The 13,623-nt window shown below is 38.9% G+C and overlaps 1 protein-coding gene across 2 annotated transcripts in view; it reads right to left on the minus strand.

Moving 5' to 3' along the window:
• Positions 1-811: 811 nt before the first annotated feature.
• The window catches only part of LOC149262759 (MADS-box transcription factor 6-like), a 405,681-nt gene continuing 392,869 nt past the window's right edge, over positions 812-13,623 (minus strand). For both annotated transcript variants that reach the window (XM_089425165.1, XM_089425162.1), the window contains exons 6-8: positions 1,796-1,837; positions 1,483-1,664; positions 812-1,339 (exon numbers count right to left, since the gene is read on the minus strand). In XM_089425165.1, the coding sequence (XP_089281291.1) occupies positions 1,246-1,339; positions 1,483-1,664; positions 1,796-1,837 (318 nt within the window). In that variant the 3' untranslated portion in view covers positions 812-1,245. The remainder of the gene's footprint in view (positions 1,340-1,482; positions 1,665-1,795; positions 1,838-13,623) is intronic.

Below are 13,623 nucleotides of genomic sequence, written 5' to 3' on the forward strand. Positions count from 1 at the left end.
CTTTCGGGTGGACACTTTACTATATTATCTGTGCATGGCTTTAAGCTTTACTTCTCAACCATTTAAAATAGAAAGTTATACCTATTGATTATAATTATTATATAATAATGATTTCAGTGGCGGAATATTGATTATAATTATTATATAATAATTGTGTAATTTATGTGAATGATTTTTTTTAATAGTATAAGTCATAATTGTAGTTTGTTTTGGGTAGTTCAAGTAGTGATGGTTGTGGAATGAAGTTTTACTGAACCAAAGATTTTGGGTTCGAATCTTGTGCTACCCTCTCCCCGTAGTGAGGTGAATAATGGACATGTAAACTCAAAAATCAGAGTCTTATAAGCATAAAAAAAAAAAAAATCTATATAATATGTGCCATAAGTATAATGCAAATCCATATAATATAAGACACAAGTGTAATTTTTTACTAAAAATAGTTATTATGAAATTAGTTCGAATATTAAACATTCTCGAGATATCTTCTACATAACTCTAAAACAATCAATTTTTATATTAATTTAAATATAAAATGCGTAAGATCTTCCATCATTCAAATTATATATATTTTTTAATTTTTAATTTTTTAAATTGATTGTTTAAATCTTTTAATCTAAAATTGAATAAATCTAAATTTTTAATGTTTTAAATTGATTGGTTTAATCTTTTAGTCTAAAATTGAATAAATCTAAATTAATAATATTAGACATTATATTTTCATAAAAAAATACACGATAAAATTTTCAATCAACATTTAAACATATGACTCGATTCTAACATAGATCTTACACACAACATCAAGACACTAATATAATCATGATTTATAACATGCTATTTATTAGAATAAAAGTACTGTAGTAATTCACACTTGAAAAGTATGGCGAATCGACTACCATGTGATAAACCGTAGTGTATAATAATATTTTGCAGACACATACACGTTGGATTTAAACATATCATGTGTTGTGAATGGGACAACTATTTTTCCCATCGCTCTTTCCGTGGCCAGATTAGCATACAAGATTTATGCAATTAAACTTTGTCGACAAGGTGGTCTAATATACCAGTAGGGTTTGTTTGCCCAATAAAAGCTCCTCTTATCATAGCAGTAAAATCAAGCCTACTGCTATACAATGAAAATAGGGTTTTTTTTTTTAATGATAATATAATTCTAATTTCGTAATTTACCACGCTTTGGGCTTTTGTTGTGAGTGAAGTGAAACTGATAATGATAAATGTTAAATATCAAACCCACCATCCTTGCATGTATTGGTTCGGCGTTTGGTTGTGCGGCGGCTGATGAGGAGGGACGATGCTTTCAGGAGCCACAGGCTGATAACTGCTCCCGTATAAACACACACAAGAGCAAGTGATCAGTTAATGATTATTTTTTTCTTCTGCAGATGAAAATGAAATTGATTGATAATGACTCAAGCTTCAAAGTGCCAATAAATAAGAGATACCCAGGACTACTTTATATACCCAATCTGTAGCGTGGGTTCACAGTCCACATGGTGGAGGCTTGAATTTGAATTTTGTGGAGGGTTTGAGAGAGCATAGGCAGTGTTTGTGATAGAAGAATCCCAAGGCCCGTTAGTACCAGTATTAGTATTAGAAGTTTGCTCTATGCCAGTTATTACATCTCTTCCCTCTGTTTCGGAAAGCTGAAACGAAAGCAACAGAGACGGACCGTCTTTTTATTTCAGCAAATTCATAAATAGTCATTATTCATAGTAAATATTTAGATTAATGCCATCCAAATACAAATATGTGACGCGTTGACACTTTCATTGACCTTTTTCTGCAGAGACTTGTTTACTTCATGTAGCAACCGTTCCTGTACACAAACGTGATGCACAAACGTCAGCTGCGTCGCACTTGGATCACCCCATAAAGATTATTTTCATTTCTAATCCAAAATTAAAATTGACCTTTATTTTATATTTATATATCTGCAATGACAGTTGGAATTACAGCAACGACTATATATATCACACAATTTTGCGCTTGGAGTATGCCCTAAATTTGTTTCTTTTTTGCCAAGAGCTCATTTTTCTCTGAACTTAGGGAAACAGGTTAATAGCCCAACATCCAAGGGCATTTGATAGGTGTGAAAACCTGCCTTTTTAAGGACCAACAACAGGTAATTCCAGGTGGTGCAGTTTTCCTTTTGAAAAACAGTGATGAGTTAGCCTGTTGGATAACAGTGAGTGATGATTGTGTCCACTGCTGGTTTGACAACTGAGTTATGAAAGGTTTTATTAGTGTAAAAAATGACACAAAACCTTGGCATTCATCTCACCTCCACACCAGCACATCACATTAATTGTTACGCCCACAAGTTTTATTAGAGAGGAAACGCCTATCGACATATATAATCATTGTACTGACCCAATTACGAGAAGTAGGGTCAGTGTCAATTCTTTTTAAAGATTATTGTTATGACGAGAGGCACTATACAGTTTAGTATGGAAGCTATGCTGTTAAAAGTTATGTAAAATTATTGTTGCTCCAGCTCAGTATGGCAGCAATGTTGTAAAAAGTTATGTAATGTAATTTTTTTGGTAAGCAAACACATTTCTTTCTGTTTTCAGAAATATACAGAGAGTACAATCATGGAGGTCTGGTGTAGTCTGTGTCCCAGACCTATATGCTTATAGAAAAACATGTTTCCGCAGAGAGATTATCTTCTGTTGGGAGGGAAACCAAATGGTCTCCCATTGAGTTTTAAACCAAACTGGTAACAGAGAAACAACAAAACAAAGTGAACATGATTGAAATTGAGAGGACAAGAGCAGAATTGGGGAGACCAACTGTCCATGAGAGGGAAACCAGATGGTCTCCCATAGAGTCCTGAGCCATGACATCCAGGGAATTCAGCATTCCTGTTTGGGTTGATCCTTGTCCACGCTGGTCTTGGCTTGGGTGAGATGCACCTGCTCCCTTGGAGCCTTGCCTTCCAGAGCTTGTTCCTTAATTCCCTGCTCCTGCTGCTCCAGGTAGAGGAAAGGATCATCGCAGCCTTTGGGAAGTGAAGGGGGATGCTCACACTCAATGAATGCCCTCCTGGTGTATGATTCTTCTTCCTTTCATGAGGGCTCTCCCTTGGTTTGGCCCTTAGCTACATATTGGTTGGGAGGGTTCGCCGCCTGCCCAACTAGAGCAGGAGAGCTTTGACCACTAGCCACCTTTTGCTTCTTGGTTGGAGGTTTTGGGTAAGTCAGGCTAGAAAGTCTTTGCCCTTGATGGGAGATTCCACATCTATAGTACCTGCATTCGAATTGGAAGTTGCCAGATGAGGGGGAGGAGGGGGCAAAGAAATTCCCATATCTACGGACAAATTTTATAGTGTTGTGCGTGTGTGAACCAAGAAGGTGTTTAGTTCTGCAATTCGGCCTTCGGCTCTCTTCTTGGCTTGTACCTGCTCCAAAAATTGCCTACCAAGAAAATTTCAGACGGCCTAGTGGCCATTGCACATGTGTAAGATTCCCAACAGGAAAATTCAAAAGGGATCTATATCACCAAAATGTTCCAATTAACAACAATTGTCAGATCTCATTATGATGCATGCATTTACAATTAAAACATCTGAGCAATCAATTTGCCAAAACATGGAACACAAGTTAACCCAGAAATAGCAGCCACATTATTTAATAAATAACTATAGCACAATGTATGTCTAGAGGGCCGCTAAACAAAAACTCGACCAACTGAACTCTAAAGCACAATCATGGACCCTAGATGGATCCACTAAACAATTACACCCACAGGGTTTTCATCCCTGGGATCAAACTGGAACCGGCTTTGCCAAGTTATCAACAAAGACAAAATAGATAGACAACTCAAGATGATCCCAATGCCTAGCTCCTATCCCCTTTTATAGGCTTGATGGACTCTCCAGAAGCTTTATTTTATTAGTTTCCCTCGAAAAACGAAGGGGAACACTGTGGGTAGGTACCATGGGTAAATACCACGGTAAACATTGTGGATAGATTCCGTTTATTTTGACCATATCCAGAAAACGGAAGATTACAAATCCTCTCGCCCAAAGATTGCTTGCCTTCAAGCAATTCATTGCTATCCACAACATAAGCATCTGGACATTAATATCAGGATCCCCTACAACCCAGTGTGCTATTTTATGCCTCCATGCTAAATGATCCTGAATGGATTCTCCAATACCTGGATCCTAAACAATTCTCTGGGCAATCCTTCCCTTGATAGATTCACTTGGATCCCAAACAATCCTCCAGTGAATCCTTCCCCCAATGGATTCTCCTGGATCCCAATGCCACCTAAGTCCTGGGACCTGTGTGTTATGGTACCATCTCAGCGCACCATCACTGCCTGTGCCAAAGGGCCCCAGCTGCAATATGCCTTTGGCTGTGAGTATCCTCCTAGGAATCAATCCATCAATAGAGTACCAACTCATAATCTCTCGCCAATCCATGCCTTGGGAAGGATGAAGACCTGCAAATCTACTATGTTGATGCTGCTTGATGCGCAACTCATGCTGCACGATTTGGTCAACCAACATGATGCATTTGAAGAACTCCGACCTGCTCTTCTCAGTGTATAAAGATGGGTTGGTAGTGTTGCAAGCCTCATCTATGTACTCCTGTAGAGGGCTGCTTTGGAACTTCCAATTGTACTCCTCTTGCTGCCTTGTGAGGGACTTGAGTTGTTCCTCAACATTAGAAAACTTGGTTATTGATTCGGCACATACCCCTATGAGATCCTCAATTTTTCTATTCTCTTGTAAGACAGTGCCTCGGACTCTCCAGACTCTCTGCTTCAACATCATAAGATATGTCTTGAAATGCATGTTCTTTTCCCAAAAGTCCTCTACTGGCAATTTTGGTGCCCTATTGAATTCTTTTGTATCTGTCGGTACCGGATGCTTAATTATCTTAGTTCCAGCTTGAACCTGGCTCATCCTTCATATTGTAATTTTCATGCTTCTCCTTTTGTTCATGTTCATCATACTGCTTTTCCATCATTGGCTCCTCATGGAAGTCTCTTTGAATGTCTTCTTCCCGGCCTTCTCCACCTATGGGGACAATTTGATGTCCATCCTCTTTGGTTGTCAAACATGGATGCATCGATGGACTCTTATTTACACTTGGTTGCTCATACTCTTTATGGATGTCCTCCTGGAGATTAGAATCTACCATATTGTTAGGAAGAATTACCTCCTTCCTTTCCCATGTACTTTGTCAAGCTTCTTAATTATCATCGGCTTGTCTTGCAAGTCTCTTTGAACAAGATTGTGCTGCTGCTGACCATATATACTTGACTGCTCGGATCCCTTAGTTGAATCCTCATGGTCTTAAGGAATTTCCTTTGGTTTTGTTTTTGTTGCCTCCTTCCTATCACATGGACATGAATGGTTAGGTGCCCAAGATCCCTTGCATATAAAGCATAGGCTTTTCCTTCTTAGTTCATTCTTCTTGTCCCCACAAATCCTTGTTAGTTCCTCCTTGGTCAACTTCCTTTTAAGTAGTTTGATGTTTTGTTTTACCAACCCCTCAACTAGTTCATAGGCAACAGGGGATACAACTAGCTCCTTCCTCCAAATGACCAACAATCTGGACCTCAATTGTTTGCAGACGGCCTTATCTTCTCTTGAGATTAGGGACATGATCTTTTGCATGTCTGTTTTGACAAATTTGGATGACATGTTGTAATGATAGTGCAAAAGCATTGGAGCATCTGAAGGATTAAGTCATCACATTCTAGATCCAGCATAAGTATATAAAACCTAGATTTTACCATTCATTCTAAAATTTTGCACCTTTGAAAGAAAGTAAGAAGGTTGATATTGTCCAATCCTTGGAGGGCTCCTACCATTACTCGAAAAATCCTCCTCATGATGTCATCATTGTAGGGTGGTAGCAGCACTGTTAAGGCTAATATTTTATTGAGACAAGCGACGACTGTGAGTTTAACCTTTTCACAAGAATGCTCCAGGAACCTAGGTTGTATCAAAGTAAGCATGGATGGCTTCAAGGCCCAACTTGACCCTTTCCAATCTGATTGCTCTGTGAGACATAAAGCTGTGTATAATTTGTCTATCAGTAGGAGGCCATCTTCTGATTTTGTTCTTTTCGTTTTGGATCCAAGTTCAAGGAGGCACTTGCTTCTTACATCTTCCTTCCATATATCCCTTGATTGTTGAGGGATAGCATGGATCTTCCGAGAGAAAGGCCTATTACTCTGTTTTTTCTTTTGATCTAGAAGTTGTTGCCATTTTTGATCCACCGAAGTATTGCAACCCAAATGACTAGCAGATGTATTATTATGTTGATTCCTGGGGCGTTTCCAAAAGTAAAGCGATGACATTATGGCTTGGCATCAATAGGTTTTGACACTTAGCCTCCCTTCTTTCTCCCGTGCTTCTTCAATAAAATTGATTTACCCCAATAAAAGAAATTCCTCTGCAATAATCACTGGAAAGACACTTTCTACAAGATCAATCCTGAAATAGCTCGAAGAACATTGATTTTTTCTTTCAATATTATAAAACTCAACCACTTTTGATTTCCCTTTTTAAACCAAAGGTCTTCAACCACTTCAGACTTTCCCTTTTAACCCAAGGGTCCCACTCAACTAACTGCGGGTCCCTAAACTCTTCTTACTATTTTTTTTTTTAATCACTATCCCAACTTACTTACTCCCACCGTTTCATTGACAACCAATGATGGACGTTTGATCTGCATACTAGTAACAGATTTGGCATTCCCGACAAATATGGTCGGTGTGACAACTTCACGACACTCGACTCCTTCCTGTGATCAACGTAAAGCCCATTCTTCCTTTCCCTTCTACGTTCAAGCACCCATCATGATCGAACAAAGCATCCCTGTGGTGTTGGTCGCTGCTCTGCGAAATTACCCACAGGGATTGGCGCAAGCTTAGAGCACTGTCAATGGCTTTTAGTCCTCGCCTGGTCAACTGTGTTGAAGAATATAGGGCAATTAGGTGTAGCTTTATTCTTCGTGACCTGATAACAATTTGTGAAGTCTTTTTACAATTTGTCTTGTTAGCTTAATCTTCTTCTTCGTCTTATTAATGCATGTGTATGTACATCAAACAACTACAAAAAACATAAGAACAAGAACACAAGATGTTGGCTCTCTGCTAGGGCCAAAACCTCTCTTCTCTTGAGAGGAAAACCCTTCAATAAATTTCTCTTATTGAAGCTTCTTATTGATCAATGCCAAACCCTAGACCCTTGACTAGAATGTCCTCCAAGCAAAAGTCAAGTCCTTCCTCCTTTCTGCATTTTGTTCCCTAACACTTAGTTTTCCTTCTTCCAGTACTTTGCTTCCCGACACTTCGTCCTTCTTCCAAAAATTGATAGTAGTCCTTGTTATGTTTCTTCTATAAGAGATATTCCTCTTTGTTCCTTGGTAGATTACTTTACATACGAAGAGTACTTTATCTTTCCTCCAACTGAGCTCTTTCTTGAGATATAGTTGCAGGTCTAATATGACAACAATGTATCACTGTTTCTTCACAAGTGTGAGGGGATTCCTTCAAGATCATTATGTGGAGGTTCTCTTTTCTTCTTCACTTGAGTGAGAGGCCTTATAGGCCTGCTTTTCTAGCCCAACCAATGAGATATGTATGACTGTGGTGGAGGGTTGCTATGACAGCAGAGATACCCTCTTTATCTTCGCACGTCTAACTGCAGCTTTCCCTAGAAACAATCCTCTTAGGCTCGGTTGTGTACCCTTATTCTTCATTGCACTTGGAGACCCCTTCTTCGTCCTTCTTTCACCCTTTTCTCTTGCCTTCTATCTTCGTTGATTTCGGAGATGAATGCTTGACATTATGACGGAGTGGACAGCCTCTATATATAGAGGATTGTCCCTCCTTTAGGCCGACTTGAAGGCCGACTTGCTGACTATAGGCTGACTTGACTTATTTGCTTCGGATGGTTTCTTTTGATGGTTCCATTTGCTTGGAGGAGACTTGACTTCGCTTGGAGGTGTCTTCTTTGACTCTAATGCATAAGTGTACCTAATGTAAGATGCCCTTAAGGTCTTCAACATAATTCTTTTGACTCTTTGTCTCACCTATAGCACTTTAAATGTGCTAGACCTATTTCAATGAGCAAAAAACTCATTGACATATATTATAAAAGTAATATTTCTTTTCTTGAATAAATACAAATATCAAAAGTACATTTATGAAGACCGAACCTAGTTACATTTCCTTCAACACTCCCTCTTAGATAGGTAGGTATTCATACAACATTACAAGGTGTTTGACTATGTTTCAATATTGAGGAATTTACATAAGAGAAACCATATTGAAAATCCATTTGTTATAGCATCCGAGTAACCAACATTATTTCCACAACAAGGCCTTGACTGATAGCTCTATCTCTCAATAGATCAGAGCACAATGTTGGCAAGACCAATGACTTATGAACACCTTGGACATTGTCTCTCAAGGTACATACGCACCTAGGTGTTCACTAAGTACGACCTTCTAAGACTATTCTTATCTTTGGTTCCCAGCCCTCAAATAATATCGGTCCTCTTGTCTACCCTTGTCTTGGATGCCCTACAAATCCTCAAATAGTATCATATGCCAGATGATTACCCAATCCTCCCATTTTTTCTTCCCAAGTGAAGACAAAAATGTTGTGTCTATCTCTTCCTCTCAATTGAGGAAGACATGCCCAAGTATCCTCTGACAAGGTACTTGTCCAAGTTCCTTTGTAATTGGGAACTTGTTATAACTCCCTATTAGCTAGGGACTTGTCCATTTATCGACAAATTCTTCTTCGTGGGTCCTCCAGCTACTTTATCTCCTTCTTTCCTTTGATGTCATGAAGTCTTTGTTCGAACGTCTTCTTGGTAGGGCACCATCCATTGATCACTTTCCTTCCTCGTTTGTCATGTCATTGCTTCCTTCGTGGAAAGTGGCCTTCTTGTCATATATTAGGTTCTCTTTTCATCTGGCTACTCCTTTGTCATCTTGTCTATGCTTCAGACTACTCTTTAGATGGATGCTTTGTTGTACTTGCTTGTTCCCATGTTTTGATCTAGTAGCCCTTCATGACTTCATCCTGATATTGCTTCAACATTAAATGGTACTTTTGCTGGATGGATTCTTCATCATGACATCTTCGTAGAGTAGAATCAGTTATCAGCACCTTTCATATCTCCAAGGCCTTCATAGGTGTCAAGGGTCCTTTGATCTTTTCCTTCCTTTGTCAGAGTTGTCCTGCCTTCTCTTTGGAGATGTATTCAATGAATCTTGTCAGATAGTGATTGTTTGTGATCACGGTGTTCTTCACATGCTTGATCTCTTTCTTCATTTGCTTCTTCTTCGATATATTTGTCAACCACCTTATGCTCCTTGTGGGAACACTTCATTGCTTGCTTCTAGGACTAGTAAGCATTCCTTCTTCACTTGCTTCTTAGTCGACAATCTTATACTCCTTATGTGAGTATTTCTTTTTGTTGACCTTCATTACATTGTAGTACTTGACTTTGAGCACGTCTTTGGTGAAAGAGATTCTTTCATACTCGATCATGTCATAGAACTATTCCCATGACTCAATAATATACATATGATAACATGACCAAACTTTGATGCATACATACCTCATCTTGATTCTCCTTTGATAATCTTATCTTCAATTGATTGTCCATGGTGTGGCCCTTCTCGCTTCATCTTAGCTTGCCTGCATATCATCCCTTTTCTTGAATCCCATGAATGAGACTCCTAATGAGACATCTGCTTTTGTTTATGAATCTTCTTTTGAAGATTCCATTAGAGGATCTTGAAAACCCTTACCCTACAAATGTTTCTTTCCTTTTTATGATGGAGGTCTACTAAGATTTAATCATGACCAATTTTCTTTCATTGTGGATGAGGTCCTATACTAGTGTGCTCATTCTACATGAATACCTTGAGCTATATCTACCATGCTCCTACATTCTAGAAGATATTTATAACCATGCATTTTGTTCTATTTATTAATGCTCCTTCTACATGACTATTTTGAACTCTATGTACATCATGCTTCTAGATTCTAGAAGATGTTTCTAGCCATGCAATTTTATTCTATTCCTACATGCTCCTATACTACTCAAGACTTTCAAAGAAGACTTTAAGTAAAGAAGTAGACTTAGTCATAGTAGAGATCCGGAGGATCTTCCTTCTTTTGCTTCTTTCTTCTTCTTTCACTTCTCAAGTCATTTGAGCTTCTTCCATTTTTCATTTTTTGTTGTTGTCCTTCTTAAGTTTATGACAATTCCTTTTGTAGTGTCCATATTCTTAGCATCCAAAGCATTGGACTTTCGACATATCTTTGTTGTTTGTTCTTCATGGACCAAATTTGCCAAATTTTCCCTTTCTCTTGGCCATGGTAGCAAATGCTTGCTCCTTTGATCCCACATCTTTCATTGCTTTGAGTCTTGTTTCATCTATGTTGCATAGAGACCACATTTCACTTAGTGGGGTGGCTTCATTCTTTGCATATATGCTTGATGTGAGGTTGCCCCAATCCTCAGGTAGAGCATTGAGTACTACAGTTGTCATTTCTCTGTCAGACATGACTCCTCCTAGCTCTTGAAGTTGATCCCTCATCTCAAAGATCTTCATGAAGTAGGGAGTTATTCCTCCCTTTGACATCTTTATTTTGTACAATTCATTTCATAGAGATATCAATTCTCCAGCTGTGGTTACCCAGAATAAATCTACTAGTTTATCATAGATTTCTTTTGATGTTTCAAGTTTGGAGACATAAGGAATGAGAGTCTTGGATGGATTATATTAGAATCCTTGAAGCTCTTGTCTCATCCTTATTGTACTTGGCTAAGGCTTGAGTTTGTTCCTTAGCAGGGATAGTGATATTCCCTTTGATGTGTTATAGAAGTTCATTCTCCTTGAGAAGTAAATCAGTGCTCTTCTTCCATGCAAGAAAGTTATTGGTACCTAGCAATTTGTTGCTTTCCTTGCAAAAAAACATTGATGTATATTCAGAAGGGGGCATATACTTACTTGATAGATTTTGAGATGTAGTGGACTTGCTTTCTCCCTGAAGACTTGATGGCTTGAATTTTTTAGATCTTGGTGTTCTTTAAGTTTCTTTTTGCAAGTGGACTTGCTTGATGACTTCATTGACTTGTAGCTTGATGTAGGTCCTCCTTTGATTTTCTCTTCTTGTACTTGCCTTAAATATGTAAGGCTCTTCTTCTTGCATTGTAGTCTTCCTTGATGAGTGATGGATGGTAGACCTTCTTGTCCTTGATGTGGTAGAGACTTCTTGGCTTGATGCTTCAACCTTGTAGATGTCCTTCCTTGATGAGTGTTCTTGAGATGCCCTTTCCTTGATGTGTCACCTTACCTCTGATACCATGTTGAAGAATATATGGCAATTAGGTGTAGTGTGATTCTTTGTGACTTGATAAAAAATTGTGAAGTCTTTTTACAATTTGTCTTGTTAGCTTAATCTTCTTCTTCGTCTTATTAATGCATGTGTGTGTACTTCATCAAACAACGACAAAAAACATAAGAACAAAAACACAAGATGTTGGTTCTCTGCCAGAGCCAAAACCTCTCTTCTCTTGAGAGGAAAACCCTTCGGTAAATTTCTCTTATTGAAGCTTCTTATTGATCAATGCCAAATCCTAGACCCTTGACTAGAATGTCCTCCAAGCACAAGTCAATTCCTTCCTCCTTTCTGCATTTTGTTCCCTGGCACTTAGTTTTCCTTCTTCCAGCACTTTGCTTCCCGGCACATCGTCCTTCTTTCAGCAACTGATAGTAGTCTTGGTTATGTTTCTTCTATAAGAGATATTCCTCTTTGTTCCTTGGTAGATTCCTTTACATATGAAGAGTACTTTATCTTTCCTCCAATCGAGCTCTTTCTTGAGATATAGTTGCAGGTCTAATATGACAATAGTGTATCACTGTTTCTTCGCATGTGTGAGGGGATTCCTTCGAGATCCTTATGTGGAGGTCCTCTTTCCTTCTTCGCTTGAGTGAGAGGCCTTATAGGCCTACTTTTCTAGCCCAACCAATGACATATGTATGACTATGGTGGAGGGCTACTATGACAGCAAGATACCCTATTTATCTTCGCACGTGTGACTGCAGCTTCCCCTAGAAACGATGTTCATAGGCTCAGTTGTTTACCCTTGTTCTTCGCTACACTTGGAGACCCCTTCTTCATCCTTCTTTTACCCTTTTCTCTTGCCTTCTACCTTCGCTGATTTCAGAGATGAAAGCTTGACATTATGAGGGAGTGGATAGCCTCTATATATAGAGGATTGTCCCTCCTTTAGGCCGACTTGCTGACTGTAGGCTGACTTGACTTATTTGCTTCAGATGGCTTCTTTTGATGGTGCCATTTTCTTGGAGGAGACTTGAATTTGCTTGGACGTGTCTTCTTTGAGTCTAACACATAAGTATACCTAGTGTAACATGCCCTTAAGGTCTTCAACATAACTCTTTTGACTCTTTGTCTCACCTATAGAACTTTAAATGTGCTAGAACTATTTCAATGAGCAAGAAACTCATTGACATATATTATAAAAATAATATTTCTTTTCTTGAATAATAAAAGTATCAAAAGTACATTTATGAAGACCGAACCTAGCTACATTTCCTTCAACAGGCTGATGCCACCGTTGCACTGGTGTTCAATACTCAACTTTGTCACAGACTAGCTTCCTTAGGGAATCTGAGTCATCCTCAGACGTTTAAAACAAATTTTCACCCCTGCTCTGTTAGCGTCTGTAGCATAGTTGCGGGGGAGCGCCCCCCCCCCCCGAACCCGCTCCCGAATTGCGCTCCGGGCGGGAGCGGCTCGGGAGCGCGCTCCCGAAAAAAAATTTGCGATCCCTGCCGCGCTCCCGAAAAAAAAATTTGTGATCCCTGCCATTTTCTAGAGCGCTGTAGGGAGCGATTGCTCCTTCGCTCCCGGAGCGAAATTTTAAGCCCGGGAGCGATCGCTCCCGATCGCCCCCGGGCATTAAAAAAATCGCTCCGAGAGCGTTTTAGGCAGTGCCGGGAGCAATCTGGCGGAAAAAAATTCCGCGGACCTCAAAATAAAATAAAATTAAAAAAAAAATTGTTTTAAAAGCCCAATGGGCCTAAAAAAACTTCATTATCACTTCATTGAGTTGAGTTTCTTGGAGAGCAAGAGCAAAGGAGCAAGGACAAGCGAGGAGCAAGCCTGCAAAGAGGTAAGTAATTTAGTAATTTAGTTAGTTTAGTTAGTTTAATTTAGTTAGATAGTAATTTAGTTAATTTAATTTAGTTTATTTAGTATATTTAGTTTAAAAATCATGAATTTAAATTAAATTAATTATTCCCAATAAATTAAATTAATTTGCAGATTCAAAACCCTACAAACATCAAACACCATGGACCTGGCTATATTTCTTGGCATTTTCCTCTTCTTGGTCCCTTTTATGGTTATTATGGTGCTAGAAAGTAGGAAACGGAGGGGCCAAACTGAAGAGGGGGATGAAGAAGCTGGAGAAAGTCGAATTGATGAAAACCCCGGTGAGGAGGAGCTGGAGGAGGGTGAACATGACCCTCAAAAAACTAAACAAGACCAAACCCCATTGTGGAAATATGTTAACAGGGCTG

The sequence above is a fragment of the Pinus tabuliformis genome, chromosome 6 (genome assembly GCF_031772625.1).
Source record: "Pinus tabuliformis cultivar Carrire ecotype Pingquan chromosome 6, CPIR1, whole genome shotgun sequence".
Lineage (NCBI taxonomy): Eukaryota > Viridiplantae > Streptophyta > Pinopsida > Pinales > Pinaceae > Pinus > Pinus tabuliformis.